Source organism: Anopheles arabiensis, chromosome 3, assembly GCF_016920715.1.
Source record: "Anopheles arabiensis isolate DONGOLA chromosome 3, AaraD3, whole genome shotgun sequence".
In the NCBI taxonomy this organism is placed as follows: domain Eukaryota; kingdom Metazoa; phylum Arthropoda; class Insecta; order Diptera; family Culicidae; genus Anopheles; species Anopheles arabiensis.
In genome coordinates this window covers 50292395-50313215 of record NC_053518.1, presented here as the reverse complement: position 1 = coordinate 50313215, position 20821 = coordinate 50292395, and the positions used below count along the sequence as shown (strand labels likewise).

General features: G+C 38.3%; 2 protein-coding genes across 9 annotated transcripts in view; one reads left to right on the top strand and one right to left on the bottom strand.

Moving 5' to 3' along the window:
- Positions 1-491: 491 nt before the first annotated feature.
- Positions 492-8078, bottom strand: LOC120900641 (mitochondrial glutamate carrier 1-like). Of its 7 annotated transcripts, none has more exons than XM_040307925.1 (10): positions 7472-7644; positions 7355-7392; positions 6833-6902; positions 5640-5774; positions 4740-4889; positions 2486-2609; positions 2173-2384; positions 1976-2116; positions 1760-1899; positions 492-739 (listed from the first exon to the last, which is right to left on the bottom strand). In XM_040307925.1, exons 3-10 carry the CDS (start codon positions 6889-6891, stop codon positions 675-677), a joined length of 1026 nt encoding a protein of 341 aa, XP_040163859.1. In that variant the 5' UTR covers positions 6892-6902; positions 7355-7392; positions 7472-7644; the 3' UTR covers positions 492-674. The 7 variants fall into 7 exon arrangements, with proteins under 7 accessions (XP_040163859.1, XP_040163858.1, XP_040163857.1 ...); XM_040307924.1 differs by having other exon boundaries at positions 6833-6899; XM_040307923.1 differs by lacking the exons at positions 7355-7392; positions 7472-7644 and adding an exon at positions 7971-8078 and having other exon boundaries at positions 6833-6899.
- Positions 8079-12005: 3927 nt separating this feature from the next.
- LOC120900637 (protein vav) overlaps positions 12006-20821 on the top strand; it is a 59958-nt gene continuing 51142 nt past the window's right edge. Inside the window, exons 1-2 of one of the 2 annotated variants that reach the window (XM_040307916.1) lie at positions 12006-12532; positions 12631-12809. In XM_040307916.1, the coding sequence (XP_040163850.1) occupies positions 12293-12532; positions 12631-12809 (419 nt within the window). In that variant the 5' untranslated portion in view covers positions 12006-12292. The remainder of the gene's footprint in view (positions 12533-12630; positions 12810-20821) is intronic. The other variant, XM_040307917.1, reaches the window with a different exon arrangement.

The window sequence follows — 20821 nt, the reverse complement described above, 5'->3', positions numbered from 1 at the left end:
AAAATGATATGGTTAACAGAATAAATACAGTAGAATGTCGATTATCCGGGTAGCTCGGGACCGGACGGTTGCCGGCTAATCGATTTGCTCCTATAATGGTCCGAGAAATGTCAAATTCGTATAAAAATTATAAAATTCACTAGTGTTATAATAAATTCACTTTGAATCAATCGATTCATCGTTAGTAGAATATTATGTTAATCAATAACTATAGGTTTAACAACTGTTCATGAACAAAACTGAATTTCGAAAATATCACAAGACTCTAAAGCTGCACAAAAAACTGCTTGCCCACTTTACTATCGCTGCAAATGTTCGAAGTACGTTTGAACAGCTGTCACATTTATGCGCACGGTTAAGCCGCCCTCCGGTTAATCCGCCCCTGGATAATCGACGTTCTATTGTATGATATACCAGCAATATTCAGGATCATGCGTTATCAGATGTATTGGTTGTTATCTTACACAAAAAATAAACAACGTTTGCTGGGCTAGTTTTACCATGCTTTTAAGCAGTATTGGTATTTAATTGATTATAGTTACATATAATTGAAATTCTTATGATGCGTCATACTACATACCATATTGTAGTTAGTTCTTGCTATTTCATGACATCCAGATACATCGCTGAATCATACACACAGTTCTATTTCTCGTTATTGTCATCAGTTTCATTTAAGCATTCTGTCTGCTTCTAGCATAGTCTTCACTTTTCTTAGGAAACAATATGTAGGTGAAGGCTTTGTACGAGACATTAAAAATATTTTAAAATATCAATATTAATAAGAGTACAACCTTACATATTTTTATGCAACTCTTTAAAAATTTGCCGTTGTTATACATTGTAGCCATATTATGTTATTGATCAATGCTTCAGGATACATGCATTCAAAAACTTTACGGTTTACTCAACTTGATTTAACCAAAGGGGTGTCAAAGTTATTTTTTTGTGAGGCTCGCGGAAATTATGCTTCTTTTCACAGTTAGTTTCATGTATCAAATCCTCAATCTTTAAATCATTCATTGGATGTTAGCACTCGTTACTCGGGAATCCGCTAAGATAATATTTATACAACCACATTATATGTTGATCGATATATTATCAATCGGTCAAAATGCATGTTTCTAATACTTTTGGTTCATGTAAATGAAAGCAAATACCCACATAAAGAATCCAAATCATGAGATTGTATATTGAACACATTCATAAGCTTTTATGAAACTTTACTGCTCTTTTCTAATATATCATCCCCTCCTTCCCTCCTCCTGGCTTTCCATAAGCATTGAATTTGCAAATAGTTATCTTACAGCTTTTCTGAATTTTCTTTTTAAGCTGGATATGCACATGTAGTCAAACCCCAACAACAACATTAGTTATTCGTACGAACAACACTGTCCAAACATATCATATACGTAATTACATAGTTTCTCATGCCCACTGCAAAACAGAAGTCATACGCAAACAATTTTAAAACAAAAATTCTACCAAAGTTAATGCTATACAACAAAATCGAGTAAATAATTACACAATGAAAACAAACTCATTTAAAAACACAATTCAAAATACATGTGGGAATATCGAAACGGACACAGACACATTATTCGGTATTAATCGGCTTGAGAATAGTGTCGTTGTGAGGCATTCAATGTTCTGATTCTGGGATATTAACAAAAACTTTGAGTATTGCATCTAGTTGAAACAAACTGATCCACAGCAAAAAAAAAAAATACATGACGTTAGAAACAGCTTTACTTATTACCGGATTTAACGCCAAGTAGGGCTTCGGCAACACCTAGGAAATATACCATTTGCGCTATACCAAACAGAGGTGCAATGACAATCATACGACACAATCCTCCTTTGAAGAATGCAGTCACACCTTCGTACTTTAGAGTTTTTCTGTGAAAATATACAAAATTGTAGATGAGAACAACATTTATGACCTAAAATTAGAATACTATTTCAATCAGCTTACCCAATACAATCGGCAACACCATTGAATTGCATTTCGCCTTCAACCTTTTTTAAAGCTTGTAGACGCGTTTTCACAACATCAAATGGATTTACAGCTAGAGCTGCCATCGAACCGGCGGCACAGCCGCTCAAAAATGAACACCTGCGATTAAGAATTCAATTGATCATCGTTCATTGAGATTATTACCATGCACCTACCAGAAAACAGCTTCATTACTGCCGTCATCCCGACGCGGACCGAGTGAGTTAAGAGTGGCAAATAATGGAAAATACACAATTGAAAATGAAACGTCGCGTAGCATTGTTGCACCAGTTCCTTTATACAATCCTGTTATTCCTTTCGTACGGATCAGTTCCATCGCTATGGAAGTAGCGGATACCTTCGGAACAGTTTTACCTACAGCTTTGGCCTGGAAAATGTGCCCATAAACGAATTAGAATTAACTCCTTTACACATTGTTACAATCACGTCTAAACTCTAAGCAATAAAAGTTACATTAGTTTAACTAACCTGTGCAGCCACACGACCGGCATCTTGCATTTGAATTTTCAGGAGTTCCATAGGAGTTGTTATTACAATTTGACACAATCCAGCTAACCCACCTGCAGCCATCTGGCGAGTAATTGGCAGGGTGCTAAGGAATATGTATCACAAATAATAATTTCTTTCAACAGGGGTTATCACAGGGTTTTCCTATAGAACTCAAGACCGCAGGACACTTTGATGAATCTGCAGGAGTCAATCGCAAGACTGCGTAACGATACGTGAAAACGTTGACGATACCGGGATCTGCGGATTTGTATAGCAAGACTGTAGCACACTTTTTCGGGTATATTATCGCCTCGCAGGGACATATTTTTTTAATTTCAAATTTTGGGGCGCCCACTCAAGGTGGATTAAAAATATCAGGTGGTGGGAAAGCATTTGCGGGGTCGCCATAGTTGAGGGACTTTACGTCATTTTTAAACCGTTAACCATTGGTTTCTTCACTCAAAGCATAGCAAATAAAAAAGATTTCTTTGTTACTATGTGCATTTCTGTATCTCTATTGATTTTATCGAAAGAATTAGATATATTAACAAAAGATTTGATGATTTGTTTAGTCACGAAATTTAAAATCATGTGAATAAGAGTTCTAATCTCACTTAAATTATCCATGTGTCTCGTAGATTTTTTTTTTGATATTATTAATAATTTAATATTTTTAATCCACCTAGCACCCACTGTTTTGGAAAATCAAACTGCATTGCAACTGCGAAAACCAACGTGGTCGGGAGCTTGGGGCAGTCTTGCGATACAAATCCGCAGATCCCGGTATCGTCAACGTTTTCACGTATCGTTCCGCTTAGACATGGGCAAGGAGAGCGAAAATCATAAGGATCGCTCGCTCCCATTAGTGAGCGGACGCCCGCCGCTCTTCATTCTAGAAAAATATGATTCCCCTGCTCGCATAAAAAATCAAAAAAGCTCGTTTGAAACTAGTTGCCCCGAGAAAAAAATTAAAATATATAACACTGTCGGGCTTATACGGAATGTAAGCAACTGCGTGAAAAGATGGCAAATATTTTTATTGTGGTCAAGTAAAACTAAAACTAAAATTACCGTTTTGTATAAAAAAAATTACTACCGTCGACCCACACTGCCTATTCGAAAAACACGTATAAAACATCGTTAAGCGCAAGCGCATCGTATGTGCAAAACATACAGAAATAAACAGCCTTACTTGCAAGCGCACTGCTTGTACAAAATACGTAGCGAGAAGATCAGGGGAGCTTCGAGCCACTTGTGTGTCTAAAATCCATTCAGAAAAAACAGCCTAACTCGCGAGCGCCAACATGCATAAGGAGTGCGGATCATGTTAAATCAGTGAGGGTATCATGCTAGCTCGCGAGCGCGCTGCCTGGACAAAATACGTAGTGAGAAGAAAAGGAGCGCTCGCGAGCTCCCTTGTTCTTCTCGCTACGTATTTTTGATAGACAGTGCGCTCGCGAGCTGATTGTAGAGCCGCTGATAAAAAGCAAGGTATATTTTTTATTGTATTTCAATTGCCTCACGCTATGTTTTTTTATACAGGAGGGCTTTGTCATAATGCTTAAAGACTCACTATTATAATGATTTGTGAACATTCGTTCACAGAGTGACATTTTGTTTTTTCTTCCTGCCTGATTGTTGCTACTGTCTAAAAAAGATCATTATTTCATTAATGATCGGATGCCACGGATGATGATAATGAAAACTCATCAGTGATTGTTTTGCTACTTATTCCCATCTAAGATGTAAAAAATGTGTGTTTTTGTGTATTGATTTTTCTCGCCATTAGCTCAAAACCCTATTATCCGAGAACACACTGCATTAATTATCCAATTCCTCACGAAAGATTTCACCTATATATCCTGTCCAATTAAAAGTATGGTTGCGTGAGCGGACGAATCACCGCTCGCTCGTGATTCGCAGTAAGCAAAAGAGCCAGCTCACTCGAATCGTCACAAAGAATCATTTTGCCCATGTCTAGTTCCGCAGTTTTGCGATTGACTCTCGCAAATTCGTCAAAGTGTCCTGCGGTCTTGAGTTCTATAGGAAAACCCTTTATCGCATACCGCTTGAGAGTAAAGATAACTATAAATGGTTCTAAAACATTATTTTGTTGTGAACTGACGATGACATGTGCGTATTTAGCAATGGCATGCTTTTTCTTTGTTGTTATTTATTTAAAAACACTTATTATTATTCTATTATTATTGTCAGCACAACAACAGCTACTTACCCATTGGATGTAGTTAAATGGTGTCGGAAGAAGTCGTTTGCTGCTAATTTTATTGCCTTTTCAGGGGTAATTAGCAATATATTTACTGCTGAACCACGGTACATACCAAAATATCCCTCCGCACGATAGGTTTTCTTAAAACAGTCAAGCCTATAATTTGACAAACAATTTAATTCTCGCATTTAAAAACTTTTTTATTTCATGTTAGGTAATTATCACCTAGATTACAACGAAAATAAAAAACACAAATAAAAAAATCGTGAAACTATACCATCAGTATACTGAGTACACTGAATCAAACTAAAAGGGTTTCAAATAATGCAAATATTTAACTACGAAAAAAATAAAATACAACGGTTGTTAACACAAGAACATTAAAAAACAAAACAAAACAAACATGCTACATTGATGCATTATTATATATTATATAATGTTATTCATACGTTCAAACTGTTTATACGTTGAAAACAGTTTCCTTATTGTACATCTAATAAGAGCATAACAATCGTCAATTGTGGCTTATGCACTGTATGAATCAATTCACCGAATAGAACAGCTACTTGCGGTAGTGCACATCACTATTATCATTAACTTAAATAAATGATCAGATCAGATAACATAAAAAGACGAAAATAATTCGATGTAATTTACATCGCTGATTTACTTTTCCATCGACCTGTTTTCTATGTTGCGATTGAATAATCCGAAATAATTAAAAAATAAGGAGCAATGCAGCAATCATAGCCTTTTGTTAAAAAATATAAACTGCTTTCTATAAAGATTCGGCGCAGTTTTACTCACATACACGAGAGAAGAGTATAATAAATAATAATACAAAAAAACTTACATAACAATCGAATATTTTTCTTCCAAACTTATTCTTGATAATTATTAACTTACATAGAATTGTACATTTTTTCTCCATTAGGTCCAACTTGTTGATTTTGTAGGCGAGTCTTCACAAGATCCAAGGGAAAAACGCACGAAACACCAATTATGCCGGCAATACCACCATTAATGATTTTTGGTAACAGGCTGAAAAGAAAAAGTGCTGATTATCGTGAAAAATGCCAAGCGTAGACTAAAACTGATTGTTATGCAACACCGTGAAAATTCAGAAACAGTTAACAAGATTGACACTTATTTATCCTAAATGTTTAAAACATTGCTCAAGCGGTATACGAACACGTTATGTGTAAAATAAATAATATTTCACGCTTTACAAAAAAGAAAACAAGTTTTCAATTAGTTTCCAAACACTTTTTTTCTAACCGGCGTTTAAAAGTAAATCATATCATATCATAATCATAAATGAAACAAGCGCAGCCAATGTAACATATTTTATTCAATGAACGACAAATGAAGATTGTGGTATCTTGCTATTGATAGCAAGTGATTTAAAAATACACACACACAGATACCTAACATGATGAACATATTCTGCTTTATAGTGGAATAAACCGTTTTTCAAACCTAAAAATTGTTTTGCTAAAAAGAAGCGAACCCGTGGTACAGTCGTCAATTCGTACAATTGAATAACATGATCGTCAAGGATTCAAGCCTCCTGTGGACCGTTCCAAGGATAGGCTATCTGGCTGCGTGAATAAGTCTCGAAAGCCTGTATATAGGAATACCGTCCGCGTAGGACGTTACGCCAAGTAGAAGAAGAATTAAAAGGAATTTGTAATAAATTTAGAGATATTCTTAGGCCAGAGCAGGCGAGAATGAAAATTCAGGGCTTCTCGCAATAAAGAAGGCAAATAAGAAGATTTTAAATCGTTCAATTACAAGATACAATTACATACATATTAATCAAAGGCACATGTTAAAAATGTCCCAAACACGTATCTACCTGAATTGATAAACCAACGAGTTGTTGCCAAGGCACTCCTGTTTCCAAATCGCTAACTTTAACGAGCTCGTTTATCTGTCGGCTACATTTCATGTTTATATGATACTGCTTTCTTCAATAGTAATCTACCTCTTGTTATCAGCCTCATTGATGCTACTATCAATTATGGACTACATTGAATAGTACATATCATGCATCCTTTTGTAATACACATTTGATACAGATAATGTAAATCACTTACGCAAACTGTTTTGTTCCATTGACCATAGAAGATTTTGAGTTACTGCCACTGCTAGCCATTATGGAAACTGCTGAAAACAAGAAAAACAACTTCTATAATATATATATTACACTGCTTTTCTGTTCAACATGTGCGACGGATTCATGGCATTTCATATTTTAACAGAAATACAATAGAGTCCATTAACAATGATGGACTAAATTTCATGGGTTGATATAAATTGAATATGTAAATAAGCACATCAATATTGGTTCATTTACGATCGATAACGTTAATGTTTATATGGAATCTTTCTGTTGCTAACCACGCACCAGAAAGGCAACAACATACACAATTACTGTACAATGGTCACTTTGCATAGACGATAGACTTTTCAAATTAATCGATAGGTTGTGGTTCGACATATTCAACAATTGTACGCGTTTGGACAGAATCCGGCATTCTTACATAACACTTATCCAGTTGGCGAATCTATCAAAATAATTTGAAGCATAAACTAAACCACATTGCTAAATAGCTTACATGGAAAGAAATCGATTCAATGACGATTTTTTCGTCTCCTGCAAAGTATTTACAGCAATGTTTTTACATACACGACTAGCTCTTGTTTTTGCATATGCAACTATTTTGTCATCTTACTTTGTTTGCAAAGCTTTCACACAACTCCCCCTTATAATCAAACACCACAAACACCACTCTACACCGATAGTTTCAATCAGATACGATTAATCCTGTGATCACTCCACCAAAACTGAGTGCGGATAGAGTTGCTTGATTGCTAAGTATTTATATACACTGCCCCAAGAACCCTGGATGTGTCAGGACCGTCAAACGTATCACATGGACTAGTCAGATCATATAGATATTATTTCAATGTTTAATCATTGTTTATATCTGTTTTAACGAACGTATGTTATTGATCATCGATTCTATGAAAAGGATATGTTAGTAGGTGACCGCTAACTGAGAGGATAAATTTGTAAGAAAACTGCACATTTGCTATGAATTCCTCTTCGTAAGATTCCGGATGTTTCATGTTTTGACATTTCTGTGTTTTTTAACCGAGAATCATTCCGGTTAGCGAACTTCCAGTTAAAAAAAAAACACCAGTAAAACACTAACTAAATGTGTCACCTACTGTAGTTAACTCGTCAACCTTCAAATATTATTCTATTTGTTTAGCATGAAGCGGTGCTACAACACTGGGCTATCTGATAAAGATTTGTTGTTATTTTTCTCTCAGCTGATGTTGAACCAAGGTGGATTAAAAATATCAGGTGGTGGAATCTAGAGCATTTTGACAATTTGTCACTTGACGTAAGGTTCCCAGGATTCAAACGTTGTCTACATTTTTTTAAATTTCACATTTTTTCGATTAAATATTCATTAAAATATATTTGAATTTTGCGAGCTCTTATTTAAGATTGAAGCATAGATTGAAGTGTGTTATTTCATGTTATATCGTGAATTTACTCTTTACTATTACTCTTATTTACTATTACTCATTGTGTTTTAGACATGTAGCAGGATAAAAATTAGGAAATAATTTATATTTCATATTTAAACATTTATTCCTTATTATCTACGAGACACATGGACAATTTAAGTGAGATTAGTACTCTTACTCACAAAATTTTTAATTTCGTGACGAAACAAATCATCAAATAATTTGTTAATGTATCTCATTTTTTCGATAAAATCAATAGACACACAAAAATACATGAAGTAATACGGACGTCACACGAGGCATAAACTCAAAAACGCTTGATTTGTATGGGAGAGCGTAAACTTCCTGTCAAAAGATTTCAGGGTTGTATGCAAGCATAATGTATTTAGAAGGTTGATTTTTACCGCTTTTGCTGGGCGACATTGTGGGGGACATCTGTCAATCTCTGCATACAAATTTCATTACCCCGCACCAGCCCTCCCCGATTTTTATACCGGAGCCCCAGGAAGAGAAATGTCAAGTCGAGAAATGTCATTTTGCTCTGAACAACTTCACCTTGTCATTTATAACACCTTGCTCTGAACAACTTCACCTTGTCATTTATAACACCTTGGTCTGTTCCCGAGTTACGCGGTTTCTGCGTTCCCGACGAATCCGCGTAACTCGAATATCTGCGTAAGTCGAATTTCATGTTTTTTGACTAAATAAATAAATTACTTGCAGTTTTTGATTTAAATTAATGCTTTTATAGACTTTATCATTTATTTGATATGATTCGTGCAGAAAATTCTAATATTTCTGGCTTTTGAGCGGTTTCAATTTGTTAACAAAAATGCAATTTATACCTTGAACTTGAAGCAAATTGTTGTTGTTTTTGCTATGTATTTTTTTTATTGAACTGTTACATCTTAATTAGGCCATACGGCCCGTGTACAGTCTGTTCCAAGGATAATGTATTTACAAGGTTGATTTTTATCGCTTTTGCTGGGCGACATTGTGGGGGACATCTGTCAATCTCTGCATACAAATTTCATCACCCCGCACCAGCCCTCCCCGATTTTTATACCGGAGCCCCCGGAAGAGAAATGTCAAGTCGAGAAATGTCATTTTGCTCTGAACAACTTCACCTTGTCATTTATAACACCTTGCTCCGGTATAAAAATCGGGGAGGGCTGGTGCGGGGTATTGAAATTTGTATGCAGAGAGTGACAGATGTCCCCCACAATGTCGCCCAGCAAAAACGATAAAAATCAACCTTCTAAATACATTATCCTTGCGTCGGAGTGCGATTTCGTCGTACGCAAGGTGTTATAAATGACAAGGTGAAGTTGTTCAGAGCAAAATGACATTTCTCGACTTGACATTTCTCTTCCTGAGGCTCCGGTATAAAAATCGGGGAGGGCTGGTGCGGGGTAATGAAATTTGTATGCAGAGATTGACAGATGTCCCCCACAATGTCGCCCAGCAAAAGCGATAGAAATCAACCTTTTAAATACATTATCCTTGGAACAGACTGTACACTCATTTTGCTCCTACCGAAAACCGCCAAAACTATCTGGCCACACTGCTGATAGTTGCCATCAGAGTGACTAGAAATACCGATTTATCTGTATTCCTACCGATTTTTTATATGCCAACCGATTCACAGATGACCGCTCTAAAACTATCGATTTTTCATTTTTCCTATCGAAAATCACAGATTTTTTCGTAATACTGACCAAAAAGTCATATAACCATTTCTCAAACCACTTAATATATTGAACTCTATATGGAAATCACTAGCAACCAGAACCAGAAGTTCAACAGAGATAACTAAGGCCCGTGTCTGCACTTCATGAAGTCGAACGCGCTGATAAAATTTTATATGCAATTTGACAGATAATGTAAGCGCTCTATCAGCAATAGAACACGACATCGAACATGAAAAATGTATAGGGCTTGACATGTTCGATTTGTTCGGGTTATTACATCGAACATGTAAAATTCCATATATTTTTCATGTTCGATGTCGCGTTCGATTGCTGTTAGAGCGTCCCAATCATTTGTTGGGTTAGATTCCCTAGTACAATTTTCAGATCGACAGTTTAGAAAGGCCTCATGTGACCGCTATGAACCTAACCTAAACTATCTCCTTTAAATAAATGAAAGATGTGTTTTCTCGTGCTGCTCTTCATGGGACAGATTAGCTTCCATCTCCGAAACCCCTTCCCACCCCCCTCACAACACTTCAAAGCCTACCGAAAACTACCGAAAAAATCTTAGGCTGGAAATAGACGAACCGAGATCGTCGCGGTACCGCGAAATTCGCGCCTTGTTTATAACAGTTGTAGAACAGTAGAGCTGTCAAAAACTTCCGCGCCTCCAATCGCGCCTGCTGTTTCACAGAGATACTCAACTTCGGTATTGCTGAGATTTTCGCGGTAGCGCGTTTGAACGCGTTTGAACGCGCCCGCGGAAACGCGCGTCGTGTATTTGCGGCCTAAGGCTGGAAATAGACGAACCGAGATCATCGCGGTACCGCGAAAATCGCGTATGACTTGAGCTGTCAATTATGTTATAAAATCTGACAGATAGGCCAGATAATCGTGGTTCGTGTATGGAACCATCCGAGGTCTGGTGACGATTGAATGTGCCAAGAAGAAATATTTTTCTATCAATTTGCGAATCAAATTATTTATTTCAAATAGTTTATGCAAAATAAAATACAAAACTCATTTCTCGACACGAGTTTTTACATAAATCCGCCAGAAAAAGTAAAAATAATCGGTTCACGCAACCGCGAAAATCTCAGTAATACCGAAGTTGGGTATCTCTGCGAAACAGCAGGCGCAATTGGAGGCGCGGAAGATTTGACAGCTCAACTGTTCTACAACTGTTATAAACAAGGCGCGAATTTCGCGGTACCGCGACGATCTCGGTTCGTCTATTTCCAGCCTTAGGCGGCGCTCTAGCAGCAATCGAACACGACATCCGACACGAACAAACCCATATAATCATATGGAGGTGCACTGTCAGACACAAACAAACAAACAAGACAAACGTCGAGTCGAACATGTCAGTTGATTCTGTCTGTGATGTTCGATACCCACCTGTGCTGTGAGTACCTTGGCTGTCAAACGCTTCACAGCTACAGTAGATAGAATTCAATTCGGGACATTTTTAAGTTTGTTTACGTAGTTTGTTTCTTTTTCTTCTTTAAATTGCGTGCAAAATATTTAAAATAGCTATCAATAATTATTGTTAAACTTTTCAATCAATTATAACATCAAATATAAAGGATTGAAACGTATTAAACTATTGTGTGTACATAATCCATGTGTATGCACTGTATGTGTTTTGGCATGGACGTTTGTTTACATTTTTCAATATTAAATTTGAATGATTTCTATGTTATTATAGATGTGAATAACTAGTAAATTATGAGTTGAATCTTCCCCCTGTAGGTGGATATTCATTTAAACTATGAAAATGCTTCATTTTCGAGACGAAAAGAAAGGCGTATTGCAGTGCATCATGACAGGTCTATAAGACATCGAACAGCTGACAGAGCACCTATCGAACAGAGTCGTGTTTGTTTGTCTCGTTCGATTGGTCCCAGAGCGCCGCCTTAAACTCCTACCGAAAACTACCGATAAAATTTTGATGCACCTACCGAAAACAACAAAAATAATCTGGCCACACAGGTTGCCATAAACCCTGTAAAAACGATCTTTCACCGAATATGACCAAACACACTCCTATGTGCTACACAAAACAACAAAACGCAGCAACGAAGAAGATTGTGAAAAACAAGTGGAAACAAATAGGAATGGAACAATATCGCTCGCACTTCCATATCATTATGGATCTATTTCGTTTACGTTTAAAGTAGTGCGTTGTTTACATTTTCTTCTGTTTTTCGCGCACAATTTCCTTCTTTCCCAATTGTCATCGTCTGAAGAAAGGCTCTGCTGATATCAAAGAATATCTGGGCGTGGGCGACAAAGTTATATTATATCTTTTTGTGTAATGTGATGGCCACAGTTACTGCTACTTCCAACACGATGGTTGCCGAGTTGTGGCGTGAATGTGCCGCCTGGCTCACGCGCTGCAATATAATTCCAAATGACCACCGTGCCAATCACCTAGACTCGGATATTAAAGTCCTCGCAACCATTCTCCGAGACGGAGTGCTGCTGTGTAATTTAGCAAATTTTTTCGATCCGTCGTCTTTCGATAGAAAAGATTTCAATCGTAAACCTCAAATGGCACACGTATGTATTCTAAAATGCTGTGATATGGCAAACGAAATTTCCACTTGTATCTTGTTGAGTTTAAATTATAAAACTCAAATTAATAGTATTTTCTTTAGTTTCTTTGCATACAAAATATTAAACTGTTTCTAGAAGCATGCAAAACCAACTTTGGCTTGAAGGAAGCGGATCTGTTCGAACCGACCATGTTGTACGACCTTACCAACTTTCATCGGGTGCTTCTAACTCTATCCAAATTATCAACATGCAGAAAAGTGCAAACTACAACTAATATACCGTAAGTTCACTTAAAATTAGAACCAATTCACCATTCAGCTTCTCTTAAATTCTACAACTAAATGTTATTGTACCAAGAGTGGCTCCAATGTCCTATCAGACAGGCTCTCTCAATTCGACCCAATCCTAATCCTGCCGATTCGCGGTGAGGTATATTATTTCAAGCTGTGGAGTGCGTGCGGTGCATCCAGGTATCCGACACATATCGGCTGCAACGATCCTATACTTGCGTTTCTGAGCCTTCCGGGATGAAGCTCGGGTTCTAACCTCAATCCAACCAGCATTTCTGTTGGCGGGTCTATGCTTGTTGTCTCCATTTCAGGCAAACCGCAGCTATCCTGAATTGAAATATCTTAGAGGAAAAGAAACGATAAAAAGAGGAAAAACATTAAAAGGAAATGGAAGGGAAGCAGGGAATAGCAAGGAAGAGAAGGGACCAGTTAAGTTAAAAAACAATGGTGACGTTTGTGGAGCCGGCTGTGGCTGGTCCAACTGGACGGACCTCCATTATCACCTTGTCGTTGGTAGATGCTCCAAATTCCTTCTTTGCTGGGTGGAGACGATGTCCTGTCAGAAGCGCCTACGGATTCCCAGGTGTCGCGGTTGGTGCACATCTCCGAGACGATGTAGTGGCTACTGCATCTCTTGTCGGGTCCTAGCGAATCGTGGTCAGTGAATCAGCCCGTGTTCGATGACGGATGCCCGATGATATACCACCACTACCTTTCTGTCTTGGCAGCGGATATCCCCCTACATCAAGAGGTCTAGCGGGATGGTATTGGCGGCAATATAAGCGGCATCATACGAAACAGCGTCGTATTGAACGATACGTTCATGGAAGGGTTCTTACTGCTGCTCATAAAACCATGTATATTCGGCATCCGGTTGGTCAAGGCACTCGTATAACCAGGAGGCCACTCAACCAGGAAAACCGGGAAACCGTAAATTAGCAGGGAATTTTATTTTTCATGGAAAAGCCGGAAAATCGGGAATTTATCAATAAAAACCGGGCATTGATAACATTTTCAGAGCTACAGCTCAGTGTTACAGCTTGCGCGGAATTTGCTTTTTTGGTGGATTTAGCGCGTCCTTACTCTTTATTGGTGCGGATTTTGCAACAAGGAAAAAATAGCCTAAAAATCGTCATTATGTTAAGTAGAACGAAACATTATCACTATCTGTACGATGCATTCAAATCTATTGGCAGTAGTGCAAACAACCAGCGAATTGTATGGTTAGGAACAGAATGAATGTATTTAATAGAAAACTTATAACCACAGTGAATCATAGGTTACTATGATTAAAGTTATTCGTGATACAAAATATCAGCATACTATAAACTCATAACACTCCTCCTTAAGCCGATTATTTTGTTATACCCATCAATGTCCGGTTACGTTCTAATTTAATGCGTTGTAGTGGTTTCGTTAATCCATCTGCAACCTAATCTTCGGTATTCACATAATCGAGCTGCACAATTTTTCGATCCAACGCATCTCGTATAAAATGATGTCTAATGTCAATATGTTTGGTTCTTGGTGTGTATCCACCATTTTTAGCAATACATATTGTGCTTTGATTATCACAAAACAACTTGATTGGGTCATGCTTACCAAACTGCGTTAAGAGTCCCTGCCACCAGGACCCTTCTTGTACAGCTGCAGATAATGCCATATACTCTGCCTCACATGTGGTAGTAGTAGTAGTAGTATACAAGTTTTTATTGATTTGAAATTTGTGTACAGTGTACAATGGGTACTCTTGTAGATTTGTAATGGGTTCGAATTCGTTTTCTTTCCTCATTGTTTGAACAGTTTAGCTAGCCCTGCCAAGGTGAATTTTTTAAACTTTTTTTTTGTGTTTAGGATTGTCGTTGTTGGAAAAATTAGAAGAAAAAAACCCCCGAGCAAAATTTTTGAATGAAACTAATCCTAACTAACCTATTTTAATTCTACATTAATCCTACGACCTAAGCTATGTATTAATGATGAATTATTCATTAGGATTTAAATGCTTTAATGTTTTGATAGAACTATAGTGCAAGGTTTTGTACCAAAGAGTTTTCGTTCATTTGACATTTGATGATGTATTGCCTGGATATTTTGTCGATGTAATCTTTTACTTTAGATGTTTTTGTTCTTGAGTGCAAATCGCTAGTTCTGTACCAAGGTGGGACGTTGAGTATTATTTTAAGTAATTTGTTTTCTGCCTCACATGTGGATAACGCCACAGTTGCTTGTCGTTTGCAACTCCAAGAAAACCGCTCCTCCTTGGATTTTGAATATATATTCAATATATATATATATATATATATATATATATATATATATATATATATATATATATATATATATATATATATATATATATATATATATATATATATATATATATATATATATATATATATCCACTTGTTGATTTACGATCATCTGCGTCAGCGGCCCAATCAGCATCTGAATAGCCGACTATCTTATTATCACCAGAGGAGAAATACTTCAATTTCATAGAAGATGTCCCTCTGAGATACCGTATCAAATGTTTGACGGCCTGCCAGTGACTTGATCCGGGGTTGGTGTTGTACCGACTCAGATGTATGATAGCAAACAGGATGTCAGGTCTGGTACATTGAGCAAGATACATTAGGCATCCTACGGCTTCTTGATACGGTATATTAGCCATTTGTTGTAGCTCTTCTTCCGTTTGAGGCGACATTTTTGACGTAAGTTTGATGGCAATGTTCATCGGAGTGGACGTGGCTTTCGAATCTTGCATGTTGAATCTGGCTAAGACTGTTTCAATATAGGCTTCCTGATCCAGCGCTATTCCATCTTCCGAATATGTAATACGGATCGCTAGGCAACTTTTTGCTGGTCCGAGATCTTTCATTTTGAACGTATTGCTTAACTACACCTTCAATTGATTTTTCATGTCCACGTTATTTGAAAAAATCATCAAGTCATCCACATAGATTGCAACAAATAAAATTTTGCCTTTGTCAATCTTGAAGTAGACACATGTGTCGTATTTCGATTGCTTCAAGCCTAGCTTCTTGAGCGTTGTGTCTAATTTCACATTCCACACCCGGCTTGATTGTTTTAGGCTGTATAGAGCTTTGTTTAGGCGGCACACCATTGTTCGCTTATTATGCTGCTCAAAGCATGGGGGTTGCTCCATATATATCTCCTGATCTAGATCACCTTGGAGAAAAGCGGTGATGGCATCCATCTGATCTACCATAAGATTGTGTCTAGCAGCGAACGCAAAAAGGTATCTCAGTGAACTGTGACGTACCACTGGGGAGTAGGTTTCGTCGTAGTCCACCCCCTTTCGCTGAGAAAATCCTTTGATCACTAACCGTGCCTTGTAGCGATCGATGTTTCCAGCAGCATCATTCTTGGTCTTGAACACCCATTTGCACTTAATTGCTTTTCTTCCTTCTGGCAGCGCTGATAAACTCCACGTGTTGTTTTCCATTAGCGCCTGGTACTCTTCTTCCATCGCTACCTTCCATCGTTCGGAGTCGTTACGCGACAAAGCATCCTGATGGCTAACAGGATCGTCATCTTTAACTTCCCTCCTGGCGTTGGATTCGGTCATGGCAATACCACCAAATTCTCTAGCTGCTCGTGAACTGCTTTCCTCTGTTTCCTCAGCATTGTTTATTCCTTCCTGGCTCCGGATCGCTGTCGATGAACCACTAGTTTGGCAGCTGTTGGATTCATGCTGAGAAGGAAAGGAACTAGGCAGACCTTTTGTTGAAATAACAAAATCATTGTACTTGCCTGGCAATCTGTGCTCCCGACCGCTGCGCCTCAACACCGGTGACCTTGGTGGATGTGAATCTTGTCGCGGTGGGAGCACGGTGGTCTCGTCAATCATAGAAATATCAGCAGCATCATCAGAATCAACCAATGTTCCGTCGGAATCTTCGCTAAAATCTCCAACCTCATTGGAAAATTCACTGAAGGCATCGTTATCGCTATCTTCCTCACTCGGCGGTGTTTCAGTCGAAGGAATGCTCGGTGCAAGAGAAATCGTCTCTTCGTGTTCCAAAAGAATAATCTTTTTTACGTTCGAGTTTTCTTCGAAAGGAATAGCGACACCTTCATCGATGAATTTCACTTCCCGGCTGATGACAATTTTCCTGGACCTCAAATTGAACAATCGATACCCTTTGGTATGTTCGTCAATTCCGGTGAAAATGCACTCTTCTGACTTTGGATCCCATTTTTTTCGATATTGTTTTGGTACTAGAACCATCGCACGTGTTCCAAATATCCTTAAATGGGAAAGGTTGGGTTTCTTTCCTGTCCATGCTTCCTCCGGAGTTACTTCGTTGCCTTTGGTTGGGGAACGATTCAGCAAATATACAGCCATTGCCACAGCTTCCGCCCAAAAATGTTTTGCAAGCTTAGCCATGTAAATCATGCACCTTGCACGTTCTACGATCGATCTGTTCGCTCGTTCCGCCATACCGTTTTGTTCCGGGGTGTACGCATTGGATTTTTGATGAACTATTCCGTGCCTATTCAGATGTTTTTTTGAATGTAGCATTTACGTACTCTTTACCGTTATCTGTTCGGAGGACCTTAAGCTTTCTTCCGGATTGCCGTTCCGCCATTGCGTGGAAATCATGGAAAACTTGCGCAACCTCAGATTCCGATTTAGTTTTTAAAAAGTATGTCCACATCCGGCGGGATTTATCGTCAATAAAGACAATAAAATAACGGTTTCCACCTAGTGACTTAACCTCCATCGGTCCACAGATATCAGAATGAACTAAATTTAATATCTCAAACGCACGCGATCCTTCCTTGCTGAACGGGTGGCGACTCTGTTTGCCCATCGGACACACCTTACAGTCGGCCATGCTTCCTCCGTCGATATTGACTCCATCTGCCAATCCGTTAGCGAGGCTGTGCACACCGTTGATGTTTAGGTGTCCCATCCGCTGATGCCATAACTCCAAGCTTCCTGTAGATGAAACCTCCAAAGCATTTTTCTTACCTTGCTGGCGTTCTTGAAGCTTGAAAAGGTCGTTTTCATGGCTGCCGGTAGCTACCACATCGCCATCTTTGCCAATCACTTTGCATCCATCGTTGTTAAAAACGACAATGTATCCTTTCCTGACGATCTGGTTGACGGACAATAGATTCACTGATAGGTCTGGTAATACTTGAACATCACAAACAGGAATCTCATCGTTGCTACACGAAGGCTTCGCTATGTACGATCCCGTTCCGGTGATTTTCATATTACCGCCGTTAGCCGCTACCACAGTACCATTGGATGGCTTCAGATTTTGTAGGAGCGCGTTTCGTGTCATGTGAACACTAGCTCCCGAGTCAAAATACCAATCTTCGCCGTTGGCTGTCCCGATAGTAGAAAGCACTGTGCAAAACGTATTTTCCTTTTTCGAACTGTAGCAATCCTTTGCTATATGGCCGTACTTGGAACATTTCCGACATCTCGGCCCTTTCGGAGGATTCTGTTCTTTAATTTTTTTCCAGAAACTTTCCTTTTTGCAACAAACGCTGGTTCAGTGGATGTGGCTGGCATTTCTTGTAGAAGTTTTGTTTTGATAACGTCTCCAGTAATGACTATACCTGAATTTTCCAAAAACCCATAGCCCAGGAATGTCCTTATTCCGTGTATATTACTATTGTATATTATTCCGTGGGAAATATAAACCCGTTATATGCATGTTTTAAAGTTGTTCACTTAGTCCTAGTTATGCAGCTCCGATGGTTCCACTATTTTGCATGGTACCCAGCATTTTTGGGTTAATGTGCAATGAAAAATTGCAATTGTTAAACGTTCATAGAGTTCGATTTGGCAATCCTTTCAAGCAAGCATTTGACTGCATTTGGATTATGGTACAGGAAGCAAGTACATGATAGTTCGAAGCAAGTCTTTTTATTTAAACGTTTTCAACTACACAATAAAACACTACTACGCATGATAAAATGTACTACGCATGATAAATGATGTCTTTTGATATGAATGTATTAATGATTCAATCACTCTACCATTGCTTGATGCCTCGGAGAATGGAAACACCACAAAGAAATAAAAATCATCCAAGCACCCATAGTTGGTTAGCAAAACCGTTCTATAGCGAGTAACTTTTTCGTACAGGAAGATCCTATAGTGAGCAATCGTGTCACCTATGAGCGTAACGTGAGCGTAACGTGAGCGTCACCTCTTACTTCGTTTTGTATAGGGAGAAGATGCTCATACAGGGTGGCAGCAAAAGTATTTCATTTCATTTATTAATTCACAATATATTTGTACCGCGGGGGATGTACATAAGGTAAATCTAATAATTAATTAATTAATGGTACTAATGAGCAAAATAAGAAAGCTGGTTTTGTTTGAATGCAATACGATGCAAAAAGTGATTAAAAACAGAGTAGGGGAAAGCAGAGCAAAATGGGCACCTTCTACTTATGCATTATTTCACTACAAAGATACTATCCAATCCTCAAAATGTATTCATTAGAGTGTTCTATGAACACCATGTAAGCTGTATAACCTTTTTATATAAAAAAAAACAAACAAAAAACATGCAAAATAAGATTTAGTAGCATTGTTTGGTACGGAACCCTACGTTGTGTTTTGTATTTTTTTTTTTTTTTTTGAAGATGTTCTTAATAAAGAATCGGTGGCTCTGAAAAGAGCCGATGGTGTGCTTTTTCGTGGTACCAAGCTGGGTGGTTTGCTTGGAGTTCTGTGCCACTTGTGTGTGCCAAGGAGTTGCTGGTGAGATGAGCGAAGCGTGTTGCTTGCCGAGGATTTGAAATGACAAGAGTGAATTTGGCTTTTGCCGCTTTATTTATAATGCATTTTTTTTTAATGGTGTGCGTGATGACGAAACGATCGATGACCCGTCGAACAATTTGTAGCGATCCGCGAAAGTAGTGATGTGCTACAATCGGGACAATAGTAGTGATGTGCTACAATCGGGAACGAACATACCGGCCACCTTTTGGGAATAATTCCCAAAACTTAGTCCTCGTTGTGGCACTCTAAGGCACATATCTTGGAGACTGGTCTTTTCATGATTCCAGAAGCGGTCCGAAGGGTAGCTACTCGTGCCACAGCATCAGGTCCTAAATGCAATGATACAATGCGTGCCAAAGGCCACTTCAATGGAGGTAGTTGATCGTCTTTCATGATTACCAAGTCGCCTATGGAAAGTTTATGTTGTTTACGGCTGATGTTACGTTGATTATGCAATGATGTTAAATACTCCTTGGTCCATCTAAGCCAAAAGTTTTGAGATAACTTCTGTATCAATTGATAGTGGGATAGTCGGTTAGTTGGTATATGCTGTAAATCGGATTCAGGCAATGCCTGGGGATCTCTGAGTAATAAAAAGTGTGCTGGTGTTAAAGGTGATAAATCATTTGGATCTTGTGAAAGTGGTAATAGTGGTCTTGAATTCATACATCCTTCAATTTTTGTTAATAGAGTACACATGGATTCGTATGAAAGTTGAGCTGTGCCAAGCTGCCGAACTAGATGAGTTTTTGCTACCTTAACTGCGGCTTCCCAAAGTCCACCGAAATTGGGAGCGCGTGGTGGTATTAGATGCCACTGAATGTTTTCGTTAGACAAGTGATTAGTTATTTTATTATTATCTTTATGAAGGAATTGATAAATTTCATGCAATGCATTCTTTGCACCAATAAAGTTGGTACCATTATCTGAGTATATGTTTTTCGGTTTTCCTCGTCGTGATACGAATCGATCCAAGGCCATCAAAAAGTGGTGGTACTCAAGTCACCTGCGAGTTCTAAATGTACAGCCTTGGTGCTCATACAAACAAATACGCATAAATATGCTTTTGGAGATGCAGCCTTGCGATGAGATGGACGCAAATAAAGTGGACCACAGTAATCCACACCAACGCAGGAGAAAACTTCATTTATTGTTACACGTGATATTGGTAATTGACCAATAGGTTGGATTATTGGGGTGGGATTAGCTCTTACACAATTAAAACAA

What these genes read in the sequence shown, in the direction of transcription:
- LOC120900641 (XM_040307923.1), bottom strand. Translation starts at nt 6,891, where the DNA reads ATGGCTAGCAGTGGCAGTAACTCAAAATCTTCTATGGTCAATGGAACA. An exon ending in GAAAAAATGTACAATTCTAT is followed by an intron (nt 4,890 to 5,639) that starts GTAAGTTAATAA and finishes GTCAAATTATAG; the next exon opens with GCTTGACTGTTTTAAGAAAA. An exon ending in CCTACTTGGCGTTAAATCCG is followed by an intron (nt 740 to 1,759) that starts GTAATAAGTAAA and finishes TCTCGTACAAAG; the next exon opens with CCTTCACCTACATATTGTTT.